Below are 25,945 nucleotides of genomic sequence, written 5' to 3'. Positions count from 1 at the left end.
ATGTGAGTTCAGCTCAATGGATACTCACTGATTTTTTTCATTCACCTACAAAGAGTGGTCAGAAGCAGCAGCTCTACTCGATGAAACAATCTCAATTTATGCCTTCTTCAGCTTTTGTCCTGTTGGCTACTGCACCTTTAGGATGCACGTACTTCACGAGGACACGAGCAGAGACGCTCTAGGGATCGGGGGTGGAGTTACAACACAGATCACCTAGTAACCAGTAACGTAAACTGACCAGAAGGGTCGTAAATACGAAACCCGATCCGCGAAGTCGGGTCTTTTGTGCAGCTGCTTCAACGCTCGCAGACTGAACTTGTCTCGAAATTGAGAAGAAAACACTTGCGAATTTTTTAAGGAAGTAAGAAAAAGGAATAGGAGTGTGCACGGACAACGCGGGGGGAAGCACCGAGGCGCGCGACTCGTAATAAAAGACAGGAGTTCATAAATAGACAACCAAAGCTTCCTCGAGCGAGCGGAATAACCCACTTGGTTCACTCGTTTTTATTTGGTAGGTTGTGGAATATTGCATGCATTCATTTCATGTGCTCCAATTCACATTTCATGTATTTTCTAATTTGAATGAACTTCTATAAACTTCTGAATTGAGTAACTTTGGTTGGGGTTTGTTCGCTTGTCAGCGAAACTTTTCCATTTTGCAATTTGTATCTGCTCAGCCATGTTAATTAGTATTATTAGGGTTATTATTAGCATTTAGCTATGACGTATTGTTCCTGTTGATATACAGCGGTGCTTATAAACAATAAACACACGTCGCTTCGTGATAATGTATCACACACGTTTATCATTCAACCTAACATTAATATCGTAACTGCGCTAACAAAGTCAGTCGAAGTTACTGTGTGTGCTGGTTAATCGTTTAGACATTTCTAAACTGTCTTCGTATTTTAAATCTGCTGTTCTGCTAGTCATCTTGTCCACAGTGTGTCTTTAACTATAGAGTTCACACAATTGAAGCGTGCGCGTCCCTTATTGACGTGGCGAGTTAATCATCTGTAAGAGTTTGAGCGGTCATCCGGTGATAACTTTGAGTTTAAAACACAAGCCATTACAGCATTACGTTTTTGTGGATATAATTATTGTTGTATGTGGTAAGAAATAAACTTAAGCAAGTTTAAGTTGTTTTTGTTTACGTTCTGCAGGCTTTTACATTGAGTATCATGGAAATGTTTACAAAGTATAAACATTTACAGCACACAACTAACGAAAGATACTCGTGTGGGGAAAATGGAACTTTTTGACGTAGAAAACTAAAACCAAAACGTTTCTCAGAGTTGTTTGTGAACTGAAAATAAGATGAATGAAAACCTAAAATTACGTTTGAAGTATTTTATTTGTTAAAACAAAACGGAAATGGGTGTGTGTGTGTTCATTTCAAATCTGTACTTTTCCCTCTAAGGAATACAGAAAGAAGTATTCTATCTATCTATCTATCTATCTATCTATCTATCTATCTATCTATCTATCTATCTATCTATCTATTATGACTAGGAATACAGCGGATGACTCGAATGCGCTGCCATCATGATGATTTTCATGTGTTGTTTTTCCCTTTTTGACATATAGTCCCTTAACCCCATCTATTTTCACTTCATGAAGGTGAGAAGTATTACTATTTGTCAAAATGTCTTGACAGAAATTGTATGGCAAGCGAGATTGGAACGACATGAGCCTTTGTAAATGTAATTTCTGGGTGACCTATCCCTTTAAGGGTAGTTCATGTAGGTCACCCATTTGCTTTCACCCAGCACAGCCATCAATCATATAAAAGTGTGAAGTGCAGAGCTGACTTCTGCCCCCCTGACATTTCCGCTTGGTTCCTGTTCTGTGTGGCTTTCTTACATGCAGAGCAAAGATAATTTCTATCTTTTTTTTTTTTTAATCTGTTTGGTTTGGACTGTTGTACTCGCAGCACAAGAGCTCAGCCACGTTGTGTGATCAAACATTATTGACGCTTGCAGTCAATAACTGTGACGGCTGTGGTTTTTCACTTTCAATACCACAGAGTGGTGCAACTTAAAACCGCATGCAACACCGTGAACAACTCAGCACAAATAGTTTAAGCGTTTATAGAGAAGTAAGAAGGCTGTTCGTTTGAGGCCAGTCACACTTAGGGATTTTATTTTCAATTTGAGGTTATGCTGGGGCACTTTTAGATTTTTAATTATTCAGTGTTGATTTTTTTTTAAGCAGTTTGAGCATGTGTGAACCTACTGAGATCCTTTGGAGACGTTTTAGTAAATAGTTTGTCTTCCTGGCTCTTCATGCGAGTTCTGCAATTGGAAATTTGTCAGAATTTGTAGAGAGAGATGAGGAAGTTTTACATCGTGTGAAAGGGCTCATTGGCATTCTCAAATGTTCTCATTGTTCCAATTCATTTGTGAGGGTAAATGTTGAACATTTTAACTAGACTCTGGATTCGTTTTGCGGTTTTTGGAGCCCAGGTTTGTTCTTTGAATCTAGTGTTGATGAATCATCTTGAAAGCCGTCACCATCTGCCAGACATTTTCCAGGTTTGTTTACCCTTCCTCATCCGCTCTGAAGAAGTTTTGCGCTCAGTTTGAAGAAAGTCTGAGAAGTTGTAAGGTGCGATAGCTTGGTGTCTTTTTCTGTATGGAAAACATGTCCGGCGTGAAGGCTGTATAGTTATCTGAGCTCTCTCTCCATGATGAGGTGTGGTTTTTATTGGACACCCCCCCCCCCCTCTCCGCTCGTAAAGTGCTAAGGGAGAGGCAGAAAATGAGTACAGCTTTACTCACATGAGCCGCAATAGAACCCCCTTGAAAAATCCATAAGCATGCATACTTCGTCTTTCTTCAATTTTCATGCTGTTATTTGATTAAATAATCATGAAAACATTCAGATATTGACTTCCTCTACACTGTAAAATATTTAATGGCAAAAAGTCGAGAACACAAATAATTTTATGTTGCTTTAAATTATTTAAAAAAGTTAACCAGGTTTTAACTACACTAAAAACTGCTGTTCCAACACAAATCGATTAAGTTAACTTAATAATCTTTTTGCAAATTTAAGTAGATTGAGCATAAAACAATTAAGTTGTCCCCCAAAAAAACTTAAGCATTGTGTTGTTTCAACTCATTTTAAATAAGTAGTTTGAACAAGCAGCAAAAGTCATTTTTGAGTGTACGCTTTTTAAGTTATACCAAGTTTTAGGGCTGCACAATATATTGCTTCAGCATCGATATCATTCGAAAGTCACATCGCAGGATATGCAATGTTGAGTCTGTATTAGAATTTAGCATTTGCATGTGTTTATAAGGCCTATGCCTGAATTTTAATTAATAGGGTATATGCAGAAGTATGCAGGACTTTTAATTTTGCAGTAACCTGAGTCATGCACTTCCGGTGAACTGTGCGCTAGGGCTGGGCCGATAAATGAGATTTTTTCAAATCGCGATAATTTATGTCAAGAACAATTATAAGCACTGCACTTTTTTACTCTATATTGATCTAAATGCCTATCACACAGCAAATATATCCAACAATGGCAATCGAAAAAGTGTATTGATATTACAGATGTACTGAATTTTCGGCCAAAAATATGTTATGCCATTTAATGAACCCTCTCATTTTTGTGGCTTCGGTCATTGTTGGTGTACTCTTTAAATTTGGAAGTATTAACTTATATTGAAATATATATCGTTATCGTTCAATATGGAAAATAAAATATCGAGATTGCATTTTTGCCATATCGCCCATAGGCATAGTACGATAACCGTTTTCGAGGTATACCGCAGTTTGGAAAAGTCAAGGTTTCAAAACCGTCAGAATTTTCTCTAATACCATTCATAAGGTATGTGTAAGATTTTTTTTAATCTTCTTTTTCTTTTGCTTTTTAGGACAACAGTATCTCCAGCAAAAAAAGATTTCCAAATATGCTGTTTTAAATTATTTAAAAAAAATCAGTTTTTGAAACTAATGAAGACAGCAGAATTCAATGATTTATTTGAATTTTTCAGCCTGACATGTTTACTGCTCCAAAATATTTTAAATGTTTCTGAAAATAAAGTATATTGCTTTCAAAAGGGAAAAAAAGTTTTTGCTTTTCACCCAGACATTTAAAAAGAATATATTTTAGAGCAGTAATCACAATACCGTAATTAAAAAAAAAAAGTTATTATTTTTTTATACAAGGTGATCATACATCACAATCTGATACTGGCCTATGCCTAGCATTGGTTCACCAGAGCAAAAACCACACTCTCTGTTCCATCACTGATTATTTTACTGCAGTGTTGAATGCTTCCCTCCTGATCGGTTTATTATTACTTTATAGTGACCATCCTCTTTCCCCACCACTTTTCAAAGCAAGTTGCGGCACTGCGGCCTCTTTTTAAGGTATCCTCAAACTTTTGATGTTCGTGGTCTAGCTTTCTGCAATACATTTTCTATGTGAATTTGTCCTGAAGCAACAGGTGCAATTATTAAAATCCTAAAAAAAATTATGCATTTCAAACATGTTGGCATCTTTTCGTATTCGACATAACTGATGACGCCAACACGTAACTGCAGCTTGATATCGTGATATAGATATTTGACTGTTGGATTGTGTCTCACTGTTTTTATTGTTTATTAGGATTTGAAATTATTACTCTATGTATGATGTTATACAGTTATTTTCCCTTTAAGTAATAAAAAAGAAAATCCGCTCATCGGTATTGTGTTGATACAGTATGTACAGTTATGTCATGATACTATTCCATATCATCACTGTTAACTTTGTGTTTCCCCTCACCCATCTACTATTGTTTTATCAGTTGATTGATATGTACTAACTAGCTGTATTGACCTTATTCTTCAATGCGGAAGTGTGCGCGTTTTTGCGATTGTTTTAGAACTTCCGATTCAGTTGCCTATGGGAGAAATGACTAGGAATAATAAATGGCAAAAAAAGGTCAAACTACTTACTCTACAAACAAGTGTTTGCATTAGAATACAGACAAAGTAGAATAATATAATAAGAAAATATCAGTTTGCAACACCAAGCAGCTAAACGAGCTGTTTTTAACGTTTAAAAATGAATGGAAGTGAATGAGACCGGAAGTTTCGAGCCAAAATGATTCAAATGGCTGCGCCCACTCGTCCGCGGAGAATAAGGTGAATATTACATATAACAACCACAGTAGTGAAATGTTGGTTTCTTCCTCCATAGTGGGTGGTATTTTTTTTATTAACAACTAAACAAAACAGACTTTATTCCATTGTGTTTGGCTACATGCGAATGGCACTACGTTAACGTGTCTTACGAGCTTAAAAGCTCTACCCTGTTCTATCAGATATTAATTCCAGTGCTGTATTCAAAGTGTTCCTGCTGTTGCCTCATTTGAAACAGTCTTTTGAATCCAAAGGTAGTGATGTAATCACTGAGTCATATCTTCTTTGACACATTTAACTAGCCCATTCCTGCCTGGATTATGTGCTGCACCTGCAAACTGACTGTACAATTATTATTGTTTCTTCTAGTATATTCAAGAAACATTTATGAAACCCTTTGTTTTAATCACTGAATTAACTCGAAATCAGAATTGACACTTGCAATAGATGATGACTACTCATCATTAAATAAGGTAGTTTTACGTTGAGCTTCACATTTGTGAGCAGAGTTTAATTTTCTTGTTTCTGAAGTATAACTGAGAGATGTAGACATTTTCTTCTATCAAAACACTTGTAACATAGTATTTATATTCATATTATGTTGCATTGATCTCTTTTCTTAGAAATTTATTTAACATTATTGCATGACATGTGCACTTATGCTACTGAAATTGTTTAAAATGATTACACTCAGAGCCAACCCTCCTTATAAGTAAGAGTTAGTATAACTAATGAGGGCCACTAGGGGTGCCCCACAACCCGCTAGTGGTGCGAGTCGTTTCTTTGCTGAAGTAGTTTTTATTAGCATTTTACAAATTATCTTCATTGACAGTGCTGTAGTGCTGAAATATTTATACATTTTCACTGAAAAAAAATAAATCAATTTAATAAAGTTGAAATTGTTTTCCTGTGAAGGTCACATGATCAACAGGAAGCTCTCAGCATCTCATATGCGTTCTGTGTTCTCGCGGTTCGAGTTTGTTCTTCCAAGGTAACCTGCTAGACCAACCAGTCACTATAAGAGCGCGAATCCGTACACAGACACAGCCATAGCCTTTGCTGCATTGCCTGCCCCATTTATATACCTGATTTGTTTTGGAAATTGGACCAGTTTTCAAAATAAAACGAATTTAACGTTACTCTTTTTTTTTTTTAATATAATTTATTTTTAGGGGCTTTCACCTTCATTTTGAAAGTAGAGAGAATTGACAGGAAAGTATGGGAAGCAGAGAGAGGGGAAGGATCGGCATAGGACCCCGAGGCGGGAATCGAACCTGGGTCGCCACGAACACCAGAGTGCATGTATCGGTGCACTTTCCACTACGCCATAGGCACCGACTTAATGTTACTCTATAAGCGTACAAAAACTGAGGGGAACAATGACGAAAAGAAGAGACAAGTACAAAACCATTTTTAGCATCGCTTTTAAGTGCTATTGATGATGTTAAAGACAGTCTAGCACATTTAATCCAAAATAGGCAATTACAGATTAATAAACGTCATACTTATATGATGTATTTTTTTTTCCCTGGTTTTACAAACCCGTTTTTTAACTTAGTCTACAATGCACTTTACTGAAATGCAATACTGGAGTGTCTTTCATTTAAATATTTTGCACACTGGTAATGTTTTTCCTGAGACATGTTTATAAAAGCTATGTTCTAATTTAATTAATCGTATTTAATTTAATTTAATTATCGTTTAATATAAGCTGGTCCCTGGACCCATAAAAGTTTGTGTTTGGGTTATTGGGGATTAACATCAACCCAGTATTTGTTGCTTCCCTTTTTCTTGTGTTTTTTATATTAATATTTTTTATATTTACTTTAAATTATTTGCTTATTGATTTTATTATTTATTGATCAATCTTTTGGCTTGTTATTGTTCACTGTCCTTTCATTGCAGGGTTTTTGCTTTTGGAATGTATTAAAAAAAAAAAAAAAAACTCAACCTAGTATCTTTTATAGAATCTTCAATCTGTTTGCTAAATTAATAGATCATGTTTTAAACACTCCAGAAGGCGCAAAGTAGGAATCACTGGTCCATTTATTAAAAATGGTTTAATTCTTCATTTTTGAAGCTGCTAGTTACCAAAAAACTGTTGTTTTAAAATGTCCAAGTCATTCAGACAGTTATTGAGTAGAAGAAATACTTTTCTGTTTCGTTGATTGTTTTTAATAAGCAATAAAAAAATTGTGGGTTGGTTTGCTATGGCAAAACTCCTCTATTTAGAGCAAGGTAGGGCCCCAAAATGATTCTGCTTAGGACCCCGAAATGTACAGGGCCAGCCGTGATTACATTTTTGATTTTTGTGCATTCAGTTGACCAATTTTAGAATCAGCAGGGTTCAACGCTAAGGATTTATTCTACTGCCCAAATTGGGCAGACTGTTCAGATTTTTACTTGCCCTGCCAATATTTTCTCTGGTCCCACCAAAAAAAGAGGAAAAGTCAATAGCCATTTCTTAGCCACATGTTTTAAATATTGTGTCAAAATGTGTTTGAATCTAGAATTTAAACATTTTTAAAACGTTAATGTATAATGAGCAAATTGTCGCGTTGTACTCACGAGTTCAAAGACATTCTTTTAGCCTCAAAATTTGATGTTGCTGTCACTTCGCTGTACTGATTTTTGCCAGATTACAAAAAACGACATGCTCACAACATCCAATCAGATAAGAGGAACCGAAAAGCAATATGGTGTTTATGACATCACAGAGAATGTAGCAATTAAAGGCTTAAAGCACAAACAGTTTCTCAATTCTAGCACTGTATTTATACGCAATTGACAAATAGTTGCAGGCAAATTTAACTTTTGTGACAAGGCAGCACAAATCGGGCCAGTAACAATCCTGTCTATTGTCCTGAACGCCTCGCACGCTGGCCCCAGGCCATCGGGCAGTCCTTACTGTTGAGCCCTGATCAGAATAAAAAAGCCAAGTACAGTAAAGTTAGCTTAAACAATTGACAGTATTTATGGCTAAAAAAGGAAGATGCAACTAAATAAACTTCCTTGTTTATTAAGCTTTAATTGGTTCCCTCTTTGTTGGTTCCTTTTATTATTTGTTTCCATTTAAATATTGCCATTTTTTACACTGAGTTGTATGGTTCAGTACAGTAGAGTTTGGTATGAGTCACCCTAATCAGGCTTGTGTTTGTCCAAATGGATCATTAAGGCCAGTTCTCACCACACATACAGTAGGAACGCCAACCCTAGTTACCCTAGTTGGCGTCTGTTGCCATTGGTCAAGTTTGTTTTCACCCGACTGAACATGCTCAATCTGCATTTGTTGAATCTTGGAACTTCTGAGCAGTGTGACATGATTGTCAAACAAATGGCCGCAAACTCTGACATAATCTGACCATAGGCAACACTTAAAATGACTTTTTAGCCCTGAGAAGGATTAATGGATTTTTTTTGCATTGTGTGCAGCAGTTGAAGGGGAAGTGTGAATTTGACAGTAATTTTTCCATAACATTTTAAATCCAACGTTCAACTTTTTTGTTGCTGTTTGATCTGTGCAGTGTGAATTGACCATTACTTGGTAGGTGTGGTGTATGCTAGAAAGTTACAATTGATGCTTTTTGCTCAAAGAAGAAAGCATTTTGAACCCTTTATGAGCCCGTATTAAGTTTTTTGCTAACTCAAGTTTATTATTTCAAATGTATAAGCGCTACAAGTAGGGTTGGACGATACTGCTATTCGGTACCAATTATGGATGCAACGATTAACCGGTTTCACTATTAACCGCGCTTTCTTTTGTCACGGTTAATTAATCGTAAAGGCTTCTCAACACCGTGTTTCTGCACGGATCAAAACTGCGGCAACTAAACAAAGTTATGCCAGCTGTGCGCTAGTTTGTGCACTGAGACTAATAACCACGCACATTGGATTAACTATGACTGAGGCTATTAACTATCTTGTGCAAGTTCATTATTTCCAAAGGAGGGAAGCGCACGCAACGCGCTCACACTTTTAGACCTACACATAGACCTACGTGCCTTTTGGATCATTTATACGTGGGAAATACATCTGTTTTGCTTTACGGTTGTTGTAAAAGTGTTAAAACTGTATTTATAAATGTGCCTACATAGTATTATCATAAGACACATTTAAATAAGTGTATCGCTCGCGTGCACACAGCCCGCTTACCGTAACAGAGGAGCAAGTCTATCAAATGCCTGCAAATGCCTGCTATCAAAGTTCTATCATGGGCACAGAACATTCAATATATATTTTTTTTATGTCACAAAGTACAGCGAAAAGTAGCCCATACAGTCACATATGCTATACATTTTAAGGAGGAGTGTAAATACTGCAGTTATGACAGAATTAAATGTGTTCAGATGAAGAAAAAAATGACGAAAAATCGCTTGATCACGTTAAAATGACAGTTAATATGCATGAAGTTTTACATATTTATTCACGTTTGCATTACTGAGAGCAGGAAAGAGACAGGCTGCACTAGTAAGCTGTATCCCCATATCGTTTAATTAAAATAAATGATCAACAAATTTTTCTGTCTTGACAGTTCTTATAAGTGAAGGCATTATCTACACACAATATGAATTCCCAATTAGAAAAATACTACAAACTATAATATACTATTTATGAAAATACTTAATTAACAGAGAAATCCAAATGCCCGAAACACAAGCGAGCTGCGCTCCAGACGAGTAATAATCGTAAAACTGTGATTATTTCTCAGACTATAATCGTACAACCAGTCTATAATTGTTGCATCCCTAGTACCAATCGGTACTGAATTTTTAGAAATGTCAATTTCCCACTAACATTTCATAGTGTTTAAATATGCGGCTTAACAGCACTCAAATGTTATCGAGAAATAAACATTTTTAAAATTCCAGTACCAATTGGTCGGGCCAGACCGAATCTGCAGACATTTTTTGGTAATTCTGCTGAGAATTTTGTTAAAAAAAAATCTGCAGATTTATGCGGAATGATTTTAGGAGTATCATAACTAAAAACTTAACATAGGAAATTAAATATAATAGCTTTTTAACGTCTATTTAAAATTTACAATGCAAATCCAATTAGATCCACTTTTCCAATTAAATTTAGTGAGAATTAGTGTGGGCCGACCGATTGGTACTGAATAGCATTATCGTCCAACCCAAGCCACAAGTGTGTGCAAATAAAAAAGGTGTTTTTTTCCCCCTTGTCTTGTATGCACTGTTGACGATTCTCTGTAATACAGTTGCGTTCAGCTGTGAGTCTAGCTCCATGCTTTTGGTACACTTAGGAAAGGGTGCCAAAAAACTAGTATAGTTTGATTCACTATTTTGGTACCTTTGACTGTAGAAATAGAAATAAATGTACTGTATTGTACCTTACCAAACCACTCAGTGATATGATGAAGTTTAAAATATACATAAAATTTGTTAACATGGACGCTAATGCTTTGATTTGAATACGATTAAGACAATACTCTGATTAAGAGTCTACCATGAGATTCTTGATGACGTTAATCCGACTAAAGTCATAACTAAACCAAAAAGAAATTGAATTAAGACATGTGGAGTATTCCTGTTTCAGTTGCATTATTAAGTGCAGTACAGACATGTAAACTCCTTAAATTTTTACCGTTGTGTAGGACTTTTGCCGCACTTTGTGACAGGATAGTCCATACACGCACACAGCTGTTTGACACTATTCTCTGCACCTACCGAGTCAGTTAAGAACCACAGTCACCCACACACACAGTAAAATCCATTCAAATCAAATTCCATTAAAACAACACTCTCCCACCAGTCATTACTTCATACTCACATCCAATACCTCAGAGTTTGTGACCAGCGCGTGAATGCTGAATAGTGAAACTGCCGAACTCGAAAAGTCGAAAAATTAAAAAGTGAAGCACCTGAAAATACATGTAATACTGTGTTTTATAACATGTCAAACAGGAACATGAAAGAAGCATTCTAAAAGCAACTCATATAAACACCTTAACCATATTATTGCTTTATTTAAATTAAGTTAAATAATTTGATTACTGATATGCATGTAAACTTCACCAATGATTCTCATCAATCATCTCGTTCGCTGAATAAGACCTTTTTATTCTGTTGCTTGGACCTCTTGGATGACTTTGTTGGTATTAATTAAGTTGATTAGGTCTTAATCGTATTTTTTTAATCTCTTTCAGGTACATCGAATCAGGATGTGGCAATCTAATGCTTGAACGTAACTTAACATCCTTTTAAACATGGTGAGAAGGGCTCTTGAAACCCACGGTCTAAACAGGCAACTCTGCTGCCAGCATGGACCACTTTTAACATGAGCGTGATGGGGATGATAATGATAGTATACATCGCAATGATGGAAGAGCTGCATTGACAGAGATTAACCGCACTCACTCTAAATGCACCGCTGCCAATCAGCATGCTGCGGATACTGTCGCTCAAATTTGGCCGCGTCTACCGATGCGGCAAGTTCCTCTTCATTGTAGCACTTTTTGTCATCCTGCTGATGAACACCCACAACCTGTTCGCCTCATTCCAGAGGAACGAGCTCACAGACCGTCGATTTATAGGCCTCAATAAGTGTCCGGCCTGCTTTGGGACTAGCTGGTGCCGCAAGTTCATGAACGGGCAGGTGACCTTCGAGATGTGGGGTCGCCTGCGCTTTCTAGACTTCTTCAACGTGAAGAATGTTTTTTTCGCTCAATACGGAGAACCCAGGGAAGGAACGCGCAGGGTCGTGCTCAAACGCTTGGGTTCCAACCAAGAGCTGGCAGAGATCGATCAGAAGATCTGCAAACGGGCCACTGGAAGGCCTCGCTGTGATCTCATACAGAGTATGTACAAAACTGAGTTTGCCCGACTTAACGGGGATGTAAGACTTCTGACCCCGGAGGTGGTGGAGGGCTGGTCGGATCTAGTGCACTGCCCCTCTCAGAGGCTTCTGGATCGGGTGGTCAGGAGGTACGCCGAAACTAAGGACTCTGGAAGCTTCCTGCTGAAGAACCTAAAGGACACGGAGCGAATGCAGCTGCTGATGACGCTAGCGTTCAACCCCGAGCCACTGGTGCTGCAGGTATTCACACACTAACCGATAAAACATCTCCTTGAAATGCATTCTCAAGTTGCCGAATCTTTCTTTTGATGCGAAAGCACTGTGTCTGATGCCCGCTTGAAAGTTAAAGGGATTAACGGCGCATCTTTGCATATTTTACAGTTCTGCACAAGGCTGTGTAAATAATAGATACTTTGAGTCTGTCTGTGGTCACTAAGAGATTTCTCTGCTTTTGGCAACCGCGTGCTTGTCCTGAAGGATTCCCGCTTACATAAACCATAGGCATGTGTTATTCCATAAGCATATTCAGTTTAGATTAAAGATGCTGACGAGATGTACCAAATGCTTGACCCAAGCATGTTTGTTATATGTTTGGGTATGTAATCTTCATATTAAATTATATCAGAGTATCAAGTTTGTCAATAAAAATAACAGTTCATTATAGTTCAAATTCTTTCCAGTTAACACTTTATTTTGATGGTCTATTTGAGTATTAGTAGAATGTCTGCTTAATATCTGTTGATACTGCTCCTTCAACAAACATTTAACTGACTATAAGGAACTTTGCAAGTGCATGTCAATTTACACTAACCCTAACCCCAACCTATCAATTTACTTATAATCTAATGAGAATTAGTTGGCATGTAGATGCAATGTAACTTAAACTCAACAAACGAACCATCAAAATAAAATATGATCTCTTTCTATTATTCACTTTTTTTGTGGTCATATTTCAGTGATGCAGATTAGCTTTTGAATAAAGGGTCCTGTTTTCCCCTTTCAACCCGAATTTTTATATATATAATAGATAATTAGTCTTTTAAATAAATAGTTTAGATAGATAGATGAACATTTTGTCAATAGTTATACTCGCCTTCATGTTGTGCCACACCCCAAAGACCTTCATTCATCTTCAGAACACAAATTAAGATGTTTAGGATAAAATCCAGGAGTTCCCTCATTCTCCAACTCCTTTTTATTTTTTTGAAAGTCCAAAAATATACTAAAAACATCAACATCTTTTCTTCAGTGGTGTATCATGAGGCATGGGCGTAGGTTTGCACTTGATATTGGTGGAGAAGAGTGAATACAATCCCCCCACTACCCCTGTTTTTTTTATATTATATATTTTATATATTGCTATTAATTATTTAACTGCTATTAAAATATAGAGTTTAGATGCAAAAACTTCTAAGTACCATTTGATATATTCTTCTAAAATTAGCATTTTTCTCCAACTCCTGTGTGTGGACTAATACGTCCTTTCCATTGCCTTTAAAGTGAAATAACTGAACATAAATATACGAGGTTGAGGAAAATGCTCATTTTACAAGGCATTTAGAGGTTTTGGCATCTGAACTCTTAATTTCTTTATTCTAAGAATTTAAAGTTTTAATTTCTAATTTAAAGTATTTTTATTATTTATAAAACTGTAATAAAACGTACAGTTTAAATGCACATGTGTAAATAAAGCAATTTGACATAATGGTAGGCAATATTTTTGGTACATCAAAAAGTGTAGTTATAATAACTATCCAACAAGATAATGCAGCAAAAATGAGTTCTTAATATGTCACTAAAATGTAATATTTATACCTCAATTAAATAGAATGAATAAATAATCAGGCCTGAAAGTGTAATGTTAAAATAATGTTTATTAACTGATAAAGGCAAGGCAAGGCAAGTTTATTTATATAGCACATTTCATACACAGTGGCAATTCAAAGTGCTTTACATAAACAGGAATAAAAGAAACAAGTATAAGAGAAATAAAAACAATTAATAGAAATGGTAAACATAGAAATAAAATAAAATAAAAGCTGATAAAATGTGTTATAAAAGAATTAAAAAGAAGAGAAAAACATAGTAGTTCGATCTGTCGGACGTAGCACAGTGCTGATTCAGTAAAGGCACAGCTAAACAGATGTGTTTTCAGTCTTGATTTGAACGTGCCTAATGTTGGAGCACATCTGATCATTTCTGGAAGCTGATTCCAGCAGCGAGGGGCGTAGTAGCTGAAAGCCGATGCACCCTGCTTTGACTGAACTCTTGGGATTTCTAATCTATTTGATCCCAAAGATCTGAGTGATCTGTTAGGTTTGTATTCAGTGAGCATATCTGTAATGTATTGAGGTCCTAGGCCATTTAGTGATTTATAGACCAGTAATAATACTTTAAAATCTATTCTGAATGTAACTGGGAGCCAGTGTAAAGACCTGAGGACAGGTGTGATGTGCTCTGATTTCCTGGTTCTGGTCAGAATTCTGGCCGCAGCGTTCTGGATGAGCTGCAACTGTCTGACTGTCTTTTTGGGAAGGCCAGTGAGGAGGCCATTCCAGAAATCCACTCTGCTGCTGATAAAAGCATGAACAAGTTTCTCTAAGTCTTCACTGGAAACAAAGCATCTAATTCTTGCAATGTTTTTGAGATGATAATATGCTGATTTACTAACTGCTTTGATATGACTATTAAAACTCAGATCTGACTCCAGAGTCACACCAAGATTTTTGACCTTATTTTTTGTTGTTTGACCCTTAGAGCCAAGGTGCGCATTCACCTTGAGAACCTCATCTCTGTTCCCAAACGCAATCACTTCAGTTTTCTCTTTGTTTAACTGAAGAAAGTTTTGGCACATCCAATTGTTAATTTCATCAATGCATTGGCAGAGGGTGTCAATGGGGCTGTAGTCATTAGGCAGTAAGGCTAGGTAGATCTGAGTGTCATCAGAAAGAGAGAGTTTAATGAAGACTTTCATTTATTTTTCGGACAAATTAAACATGTCTCATAGTATTATTAAAAGATGGAGCACTGTAGTTTTTCTGACAAATTGTTTCAACCGAAATTGGAGATGTAAATCAGAGATTAGGAGAACTGGCAGGGTCATATACTTTTACATGTAGGAGTTCATTCTACAGTCAGTTTTCAGGGAATATTGTTCACAGACTATATCAGTCTGCTATAACGTTAGACTGACCGTAAAAGTGGTGAAAAACACTAGCAATAGCAGCATTATCATGATGGACTCATTCAGTAGCGAATTTGAGTTTATGTGACTTACACTTTTCGTTGAAAAAAGCTCTTTATGTCAACCTTTTTTGCTACCGCCATCCTCAAGCGTGTCACACACCTCACACACATCTTACGGGAAAATTCCCCTCGCGATGCGCAGTTGTTTTGCCGCTGCTTGTATCTGAAAGCAGCCTCTCACATAACAGCAGGGAAAGGCACAGCCTATCACAGTGTTCATATGTGTTTGGGGGGGCGGTGTGACTCGAGGAGAGAACGTGATTTAACCCTTTCGGCATGTCTACGTTTATATTGACAGCGCAATGTTTTTAAGTGAATTCAATTATTGGTGGGGACATTTCAGTAGTTGGTGGATATTGGTGGGGACACGTCCCCTCCGTCCTCCCTAAATCTACGCCCCTGTCATGAGGCTTAAATACTTCTTGTGTGCACATAAAACAAATACAGTTGAAGTCAGCATTATTAGCCCCCCCACCTTTTTTTTTTTCTTTTTTTTTTATATATTATCCAAATGATCTTTAACAGAGCAAGGAAATGTTCACGGTATGTAGGATAAATTTTTTTCTTCTGGAGAAAGTCTGATTGGTTTTATTTCGGCTAGAATAAAAGCAGTTTTTAATTTTTTATGAACCATTTTAAGGTAAAAATTATTAGTCCCTTTAAGGTAATTTTTTTTGATAGTCTACAGAACAACCCAGCGTTGTACAATAACTTGCCTAATTACCTTAACCTGCCTAGTTAACCTTATTAACATACTTAAGCCTCTAAATGTCACTTTAGGCTTACTACAAGTGTTTTGAAAAATTATCTTGTTAATATTATGTACTGTCATCATGTCAAAGATAAAATAAATCCGTTATTAGAGATGAGTTATTAAAACTATTATGTGTTGAAAAAAATATTCTCTCCGTTAAACAGAAAATAAGGGAAAAAATAAACAGGGGGGCTAATATTTAGTAAAAACATGATAAAATATTATTAATTAAATGGCTACCCTGTCAGTTTCCTTGCAGTATCGAAAATGGTACTGAATATCGATATTGTTCTTGTTATCGTACCGAAGTTAGAAATTTCAGTTATCGTGCAACACTACTTAAACCTATCATACTTATACTTGCATCTAAAACTTTGTTTTAATGTCAGAGGACCTTTAAAAGCACTCTGAATGTTATAGATGTATGTAAAATATATATATAATCCAGCACACATAAATGGCTTTGCTGGCAGTTTTCTCGCTGTTTCAAATATCAATATTGTTCTTAGTATCGTATCGAAGTTAGAAATTCCGGTTATTGTGACAACACCACTGAAAACTATGATACTGATACTTGCATCTCAAAAGTAAACTTTGTTTTAATTTCACGGGACCATTAAAAAGTGCCCCACAATATCAGAATTGTATGTTTATTATCACAGTATATTGAATTATTCAGCATATATCTGATCAGCAAAAAACAGAAGGGTACCGAAGCTACTTCGTAAGTGACGTTTAGATATATTCACACAGACGGTTTAATATTGCTGGCAAAATTTAATACGGTTACACATCTTTAAGTAATATCTAGAAGATGCATGTCACACGCTCCATTTCCCCTGTATTTTTTTTGTTGTGTTTTCTTTCACACCAATGAGAGTCCTTGACGGCTCTTTTTTTTTTTTGCACCCCTCAGTTCAGCATTGATTTTTAGACCCAGCTAATCTATTCCAATTTCTTTTGCGATTGACCCAGCTTGTCGAAGGCCTGGGCAAACAAAAGGACATCTCTGTGCGAGCAGCCAATATCCGTTCTCACCTCCCATCATTCACTCCATCTGCCACACCTCAAGCATTTTTCCGTGATAAAGGCAATCTGATCTCGCTCTCCGGAGAGCAAACCGCTCGATTTGATTAGCAACATACAGTTTAGCCACCCCCCTCCCTTTTTTTTATTTTTTTTTTTGGCCTTGCAACCTCGGCAGCGTTTCGGTCAACCTAATGAAATGTCATTAGTTTACTGTGGATGCTGCTAATGAATTGGCTCCTAATCCATAGATGCGATTAAGTGTGATCTTCACCAGCGTTTCCTCTTTCTTCTTCTGCTGAAAACATGATGTTAAAGCTAACAGATGCTTGTCCTTTCAGAATGCACTAAATGATTCATCACACTTCCTGAAGCTAAGAAAAGCTAGTTTGTTTTTTTCCTCTAGTTTGCCAGAAGTTGTAGCAAGCTTTTGCGGTTTCATAAGGCAGGAAAAATCTGCTTTCCAGCTTTTTTTTGTTTGTTTTTTTACTGTGTCGGAAACCTGAGGCAGCTGCCTTTCTGTCAGTCAATGTGTAAGAATGAGCTTACTATGGCTTTCAAGCACCATAACATGAAGGCTGCCCAAACATGGAGAAAAAGGTGATGCAATATGATAGTCATACAGTGTATAAGGGCCCATTTACACTGTCAGGTGGCACGATTAATCGGAAAAAGATCGCGATCTCGATTCGGCCCTACACACGATCTTAATTCTGCTTTTCTACGATTCAGCCACCTATATTTTCAAGGTCAGGAGAGATGCTTAAAGGCGAACGCAAAAGTCTTCACAGCAACATAGACACCTCCAAATGGTGTAAAAAGTGTCACATACTGTATTTATAAGGTATAATTCTCCCAAAAAATTTATTTCTGTCTTAATGTAATGATTTAGGCCTATTCGTGGCCGCAAAATAACACGTGAGCTGACCGCGAGCTGTTTGTTTACTACCGAGAGGATGGGCGCGTGGCCCGCAATGATGCCTACTGTACTTTAGTAAACAGAATCTGCATAGGCTGTGAATAACAAGTTTGTCAAGTTGTAAATAACGTTCAGTTTGTTGCACAGAGCGATCATTTGCGAATTGCGGGGGACATATGATTAGCATGTGTGTTTTTCTCACAGTGAAGGCAGCCATGAGCCACACTTCGAAGTGAAAGTGTAACCTGCGCGCACATCATTTAAATGATCATATCGCGTTTTAGAGTAATGATTACGACAAGCATTTGATGTTTTTTTTTCTTTCATAGCGAACACAGTGTTGTGCATGAGAATAAATGTTCACTGGGTCAGTAGAACTACTCTAGCCTATATAATGTTGAATGTAATGCAAGAGGGAATCTGATAATGACAAATGTCTGATTTTACCAGCGAATAAATGGTCTAATAATGTTGTCAATGACAGATAGCAAGCATATGTCTCAAACATAGAATTATAAATAGTTGTATTCTGATGTCATCACTGTGAATTAACAAACAGGACATATTTAAAGTCTGTTCAAGTCCACCATTCCAAGTCTATACAAAATGTAAATGTTTAACCAACAGTAGACCTACACATAGGCCTAGTATTATTATTTTAGTTTTACCATATGTTTGAGAATTAACAATAATAATAGCCTACTCGTTAACCTTTATTTTACATCTACAGAATCGTGAGAAAATCGTTCTTGGCTGTGATTGGCCGTGAATTTCATCGGTTCACCGAACTCAACGCTGTTAACTGCGTAACACCACAGATACAGAGACACTGAAGCGTTTTAAAGCCGCGATTCATCAGCGGATCATGTTAGCTTATAAACAAACCAGATGACCAACGTGACTTTAAAACACACCAGTGTCCCTGTATTTGTAGTTACACTTAGTAAACAGCGGTGAGTTCGGTGAACCGATTACCTTCAAGGCCAATCACAGTCATTTTTGTTGAGCGCGTGAACACACTGGCAAATCAGAACGTGCTTCAAAGCACTTAAATGTTAGTGGGAAATGGACGTTTTTAAAATTCCAGTAGCGATTAGTATCGAATTCCAATTTCATGATAACCCTTGTAGGTACTGCATTTGAATTTGATTTTACTACTTGACCATAAAAAAGTGCGTTCTCTCCAGCATGAATGCGAGTAGTATGAATGAAACTTTGACATACTACATTCGTCATTTTGTCATGGTCACGTGACCTACCCATGTTAGTTGCATTGCTTCAGTTCATTGATGAATTGTCTCATGGTGATAGCATAGCATGCATCGAATGCGCACTTCAGAATCTCACCGGAAGTAATCGGTCATCCAGGTACTTCTCGCATACTGTTTTTTGAATTCTATGAATTCGAACATACTACTCTGCTTGCATGCTGTTTTTAGCATACAATTTAGTATGGAATTATGCGATTTCGGATGCAGCGATTGTTTCCAAATGGCTTAAATCAGCTTAAAATGCTTGCAGTCACATGCCTTAAATGCATGCGAATAATAATCCTTCTAAAGTTTACATTTTAAATGACTCCACTATGTTTTTAACAGTAATTTCTGGTAAACTCGTGCATTGCAGTATTGATGCTGAAACGATATATTGTGCAGCTCTAACTGCTGGTCTTTAGCAAATATAAGGATTTCCATAGGTTAAAACACCCATTTGCCTGCTTTCCTTTGCCCTGGCAGAATGGATCTGGAGTCACTCAAGCTCAGTTTTTTTGTGGTCTCTGTATTTTTAGGTTGTAGTAAAAAAAAAAAAAAGACTTGTTGTTTTAGGGGTTGATGGGAGTGCTGTGCTTAAGGGACAAAACAGTCCTATAGAGCCTGAGACCAGCAAGACAGTGAGAGAATTACAAAATTAGCCTTTAACAACAATTCAGATGGTTGTCTACTGGAATTTTTACTACTATTTTTAGCCGTAAAACTCAGGAATGCGGTTTGTTCTCTTTTGCCCTGTTATTGTGTCAGTAACTTTCATTTTACTGGCATATAGTCCATCTGTAGATGTTAGAAAGTCATGTAAATGGAAGGTTTCTACACTAACTGTACATTTGAACCAGCTTTGTTGGCTTCTTTCTCAATTTACTGCTTGTTTATGCTAAATAAGGATTTCTATTGGTTTAAAAAACCCATTTGGCTGCTTTCCTTTAACCCTGCAGAATGGATCTGGAGTCACTCAAGCTCAGATTTTTTGTGGTCTCTGTATTTTTAGGTTGGAGTTACAAAGAAAGAGACTAATTTGTTGTTTTAAGGGTTGATGGGAGTGCTGCGCTTAAGGGAAAAAGTATCCTATAGAGCCTGAGACAAGCAAGACAGTGAGAGGATTACAAAATCAGCGTGTAACAACAATTCTAATGACCCACAAGGTTTGTCCACTGGCATTTTTACTACTATTTTTAGCCGTAAAGGTCAGGAACACAATTTGTTCCCCTTAGCCCCGTTATTGTGTCAGATTGTTGTGAAATGTGTGTCCTCTGGAAATGAAAAAAAAAAAGCTGCTGCGCTTGACTTTGTGCTTGCATTACTCGTGCCTCCTTCCTTCATTGAGAACATGGCCCATCTGCTCACTCAGGCTGAGAATAGCACAGGCAGAGCCCTGAGGGTCACGTCCATCACGGCATTAATCTTGTACACAGCCCAGTGTGTGTGTGTGTGTGTGCAGCGCTCGCCTCCTCTCCCTTCACCTGACAATGAGGTTATTATGAGGTTGCCATGCCCCGAGCAGCTTTCTAAACAGTCCCAGAGCTGACAGGAGTCAACTGCTGTTTGTGTGTAAGGCTTTTCACAAACAAGACTGTGCACTGCAAGGTTGTTATCAAGGACATGCCTATTATTTAGTGCGTGTAAACAGGTGAACTTTGAAAAGATTTATTTTTTGGGTAGTGTTTGGTGTAGTCCTTAAAGTGTATTCCGCAGGAATTTTAATTTAGGTTGGCGAAGGATTTTAAAGTGTGATGCTGAATGTAAAATGTGAAGTGCTAAGAGTGTTAATTATGGATTTATGTTTTAAACTGAATATCTAAAAGAAATGTTAATTTATTCAATTTTATGACTGGAGATGATTTAGGTGCTAAAGTGACCTTGCTGAATGTTTAATGTTTGTTTTTTGGTGAGCTTTCTATTTAACTTGCTTTTCACAGACATATTGTCCATCTGTAACTTAGAAATACATTGCTTAATTTTACTTGCGTAATTTTTAGTATCACTTTATTTTGATGGTCCCTCTAATGCATTTTGTTGAATTTCAGTCACATTTTAAATATTCTCAATAGATTATAAGTAGATTGTTAGGTTAGGGTTAGTGTAAGTTGACATGTACTTGTAAAGTTTCTTTTTTTAAATGTCTGTTGAAGGAGCAGTATCAACAGATATTAAGCAGACAGTCGACTGTTTTAAAACGCATAAGTTTTGCTACGGTTGTAGGAGAAATGTTGAGGCGTCATGCTGCATATATGAGCGTCATCTTCACTGTATGCATATTTATAACAAAATGGAGCCTATAACATAACTGCCTCCTTTCATTTTCATTGAAAATACAAAACATACCCTGTCTCTTTTTCTGAATATCAGTTTTAATAATCAATAATGGCCATTATAAAAGTATAACGTACAGCAAGTTTATATAATATAGGAAATGTACTTGGTTACATTAATAATTAACTTTTATTTGCGCTCAGCCAAAACACGTTACCTGAGAACAAGTAACAGATTCAAAAGACCAAAGTCGGGGAATATGTCGTTAGATGTAGACAACGAGATTAACTCAATATCACGTTAACAAATATAGTGAGATTGGATCCAGCGGTAGATCTTTGATATACAGTCCGACGAGCACTGCTCTCATCTGGCTAGATATGCTGCAGCGCGGGCCAGAGTGTGTGTGTGTGGTCACGTGACGTGCATTACAGTGGTTTGGTGTAGATAGAGTTGTTCAGAAACACTAGTGTGGACGCGGATCGTTTTCGTTCCAAAACGCCGTTTTAAAACGAAAACGCAATAGTGTAAACGGGGCTAATACTCAAATGAGAAGTTTTTTGCGCAGTAATGAATATTTTTGTCTTTGCTATTTATTTAAAAAACAAAGAATATAGAATACACAAGACTTGTCACTCCTATAGTTTTAAATGGGGAAAAGTGTAACGGTCTATATTTCAAATGAAGACCCGCCTACTAGTACAGGAGCCAATCAGCGATCGCTGTAGACTGACTTCTCTTTGGGGGAAAAAGCTCAGACCAGACATGTGTTTTTACAACAGCTTGGTGGTCAACAATTGAACTGGAACCACAGCGAATACTTGCTACACAGACTTAAGAAATATGTCAACATGAAGCTTGAAGTCTGTACTTTTAAATGAACCAAGTGCACTTGAAAACAAAAGTTTTTTTTGGTTTTGTAATCTGTATGAAAAGAACGCAAGGTACAGTCCGTCCTGTTAAACGTCCATCTCATGACAGCAACTACTCAAATGCCCACCAACTTTTAAACAAAGAGTTGCTGTCACTTCTGAAGGAGATTCGCCATCAAGACCAAGATATGGATTACTTCAAAAGAGCAGCGCGATCTGACAAAGCATTATCCAGAGGATGATAATGTATAGAACGGCCATAAATAAGGTTGGTGTCGTGATCTCGTGTGTGCATGTTCATTAGCTTGGGCAACCTGACAAAATGCTTATTTTGTTTGATTAGAATGTTTAGAAATAAAAACATTTGAGACTGCTGTTGATTACAAATATGTAATGTAATCATAAGCTTGGTAAACAATTTTGGAGAATTTAATGATTCCCCATCAAACGGAATGCCCAAGCCTGAGAGGCATTTCAAAGATGGCCGCAGAGTGTAATGACTTGCCTTTAAGGGATTTTGAAAAAAATCATGGCAATGAAAACAATGTTGTTTGATGCAAACATTCAGCTAACATATGTACATATAAATATACAGAAGCAGAAAAAGTAAATTCTAAAGATATTAAACATGAATAAATCTTGCACATTCATGCTGAGCCCTCTAAGAAAAGGCACAACATTTCCAGTCTTACTGTGAGTCTCTAAAGAGGTCTTGATAGATCTATATATTGTTTCTGCTGACAGCTCAAATCCTTCCGTATCCTGTCGTTCTTTCTCTGTAGCTGTCGAGTTTTTGTCTTGCAGTCCAGCTGATAGATTCATTGCATCATGGTTTGCACTGGTGTGAGTTTGCTTTTAGTTTATCCTGATGAATATTGATTTTATATTTAAAACTGCATACATTTGAGCGTCGTCTCTCCAGCTCTAAGCAGATGCTGATAAATTGTAGATGATTTTGTTTCTCTGTCACTTTCTGAACTTGAACAGAGTTTCATCACTCTAGTATGCACATGGTATACATTTGATGGCTAAACTTTTTTTTGTATATACTATGTCATGTTGCAATGCTTTGTCCTAAGGCTGTGCAATATGTTTAAATGATTAAAATATTGCTAGTGTGCATATTGCAATGTTCAGTACTTATTGCTATGTACAGTACTAGGCATGGGCTGGTATAAGATTCTGATATGATAACCTTGGATAAAAATGTCACGGTTTCACGTTATTGGGCTCACTGCTCTTAAATATATTCTTTTTAAATGTCTGGGTAAAAAACAAAAACTTTTTTTCCCTTTTGAAAACAATGCATTTTATTTTTTGAAAGATTTATAATATTTTGGAGCAGTAAACATGTCAGGCTAAATAATTCAAAAACACAAATTTCTTTACAATTTAAAATTGCATCTTTGGATATTGTTGTATCAGCAGATAAAACTAAAAAAAAACAACAAAAAAAAAAGTAAATAAAAAATCTTACACTTACCTCACGAACGGTATTACAGAAAATTTTGGCCATTTAAAACCTTGACTTTTCCAAACCGCAGTATACAGTTGAAGTCAGAATTATTAGCCCCCCTGTTTATTTTTCCCCCCAATTACTGTTTAGCAAAGAAGATTTTTTTTTTTCAACACATTTCTAAAGATAATAGTTTTAATAACTAATTTCTAATAGCTGATTTATTTTATCTTTGCCATTATGACAGAAAATAATATTTTACTAGACATTTTATCAAGACACTTCTGTACAGCTTAAAGTGACGTTTAAAGCCTTAACTAAGTTAATTGGGTTAACTAGGCAGGTTAGGGTAATTAGGCAAGTTATTTTATAACGATGGTTTGTTCTGTAGACCGTTGAAAAAAATTTGCTTAAATGGGCTAATAATTTTGACCTTAAAATGGTTCATAAAAAATTAAAATCTGCTTTTATTCTAGCTGAAATAAAACAAATAAGACTTTCTATAGAAGAAAAAATATTTTCAGACATACTGTGAAAATGTCCTTGCTCTGTTAAACATCTTTTGGGAAATATTGAAAAAAGAAAAAAAATTCAAAGGAGGCTAATAATTCTGACTTCAACTGTGCCTTGAAAACAGTTATCGTCCCATGCCTATACAGTACATGTCGCCATAGTTTGCAATAAATGAGGAATTTAATAAAAATGTAGCAGAAGTGTCTTGGTGTGCCACTAGCAAACCTTCTGAAAGATTTTTCAACACAGTGTAGAGTTGTTGTTTTTTTTTGTTCTTTCAAATGGAGTGTACTATGAATGCTGAATAAGTAAATGTGAATTGTGCCATGAATTTCAATCCAAATGGAAAATTTGTGGGGCGTAAAAAAAATAAATAAATAAATAAAAAAAACAGCGAGTAAACTAGAATGGAAGTGCTCCACATTTGGTGTGAACCCAACATATTGAGATGGGAAGTAAAGCAGAACAATTTTTTTTTTTTGGTATCGATTAGGGATGCAACGATTCACCAAAAGCCGGTTGAAAATGGATTTAAATATGTGACAATTCAAACCGGTTGAAATGTTGAATGAATTGTAATGCATTTTTTGAAAAGAGGGGGCGCTATTTACAGGCGTAAGCTCGCTTTACCTGCACATCAGCGGCGAGCAAGTGAAGGGGTGGTAGAGTAAAATTACCATATCTGCCAATCAATGCTTCCAACACTCCCATTTTTCCCGAGAGTCTCTCATATTTCAGACCCACCTTCCGCCACTAGAGGTGTAAACCTACACTGGTCTCACGGTTCGGTTATGATTATCATGCCATCGATTCGCTTCAATTCATTTTCTCGGTGCATTGACGATGCTTTTCATACAGTATTATATTTTACTTCACAGCACAGCAATTCTTGTATTATAATGTATAAATATATTTATATACTATTTTTAATGCAATTTTGTCCTTTAATACAAGCAGTCAGATATATGCACTGTACCTTTAAAAACTCAAGTACATGCACAGAACAACATGAGCATTTATAGCAAATAAAGAAATATAAATATCCCGCTCGCTTTCCTGTCTAGCGAGTTCTTTAGCACACCTCTATGATTGGTCACGCCCTCAACAGAAAGGGCTGCGATTGGCTCTAACGCTGGCTATGTTCACCGATGAGTAACACTGATAAACGGCAGCGGCGATCACAGCTGATCCATGATAGTCAGAGTGGAGAAAACTCGATCACGCCAGCAGGTCAAATGGGCCACAGTGAGAGAGAAAGAAATGATGTTTACTTTCATTCTCTCAATCACAGTAAAATAGAGGCTTCTGCTGTAAGTGTCGGTGAAAGACGGTCCAGCAAACACACACGCAGTGAAATTGTGCATAGTTTCTGCTTTTGTAAGTAGTTGGCGCATTGTAAATACTCGCGCTTGCCTCGCCATAGTAAGCTCCCGCAACATATCGCATGTGTGATAAATGAAGTCAGTACCAAATAAAGGTTATGATTATTACTGAACCGATACCAAATTGTCAGCGTCTGCATCACAGTGCACCGAAGAAACGATAAATTTTGACACCCCTACACACCACCCTCCCACTTTGTTATTTCTCTCTGAAAACTTCCGTAATTTCACCCCTACAGCCCCACAGACAGGAGAGGCACCCGGTGTGATCTTCTGCTGCTGTAGCCCATCCGCCTCA

The 25,945-nt window shown here is 36.8% G+C and overlaps 1 protein-coding gene across 1 annotated transcript in view; it reads left to right on the top strand.

Moving 5' to 3' along the window:
- The first annotated feature begins 254 nt into the window (after positions 1–254).
- Positions 255–25,945, top strand: part of dipk2aa (divergent protein kinase domain 2Aa) — a 419,818-nt gene continuing 394,127 nt past the window's right edge. The window contains exons 1-2 of the mRNA XM_056471942.1: positions 255–511; positions 11,306–12,195. Of these exons, the coding sequence (XP_056327917.1) occupies positions 11,542–12,195 (654 nt within the window). The 5' untranslated portion in view covers positions 255–511; positions 11,306–11,541. The remainder of the gene's footprint in view (positions 512–11,305; positions 12,196–25,945) is intronic.

Source organism: Danio aesculapii, chromosome 2, assembly GCF_903798145.1.
Source record: "Danio aesculapii chromosome 2, fDanAes4.1, whole genome shotgun sequence".
NCBI lineage: Eukaryota > Metazoa > Chordata > Actinopteri > Cypriniformes > Danionidae > Danio > Danio aesculapii.
The sequence above is the reverse complement of the archived record's forward strand: the minus strand, read 5'-3'. Positions and strand labels throughout refer to the sequence as shown.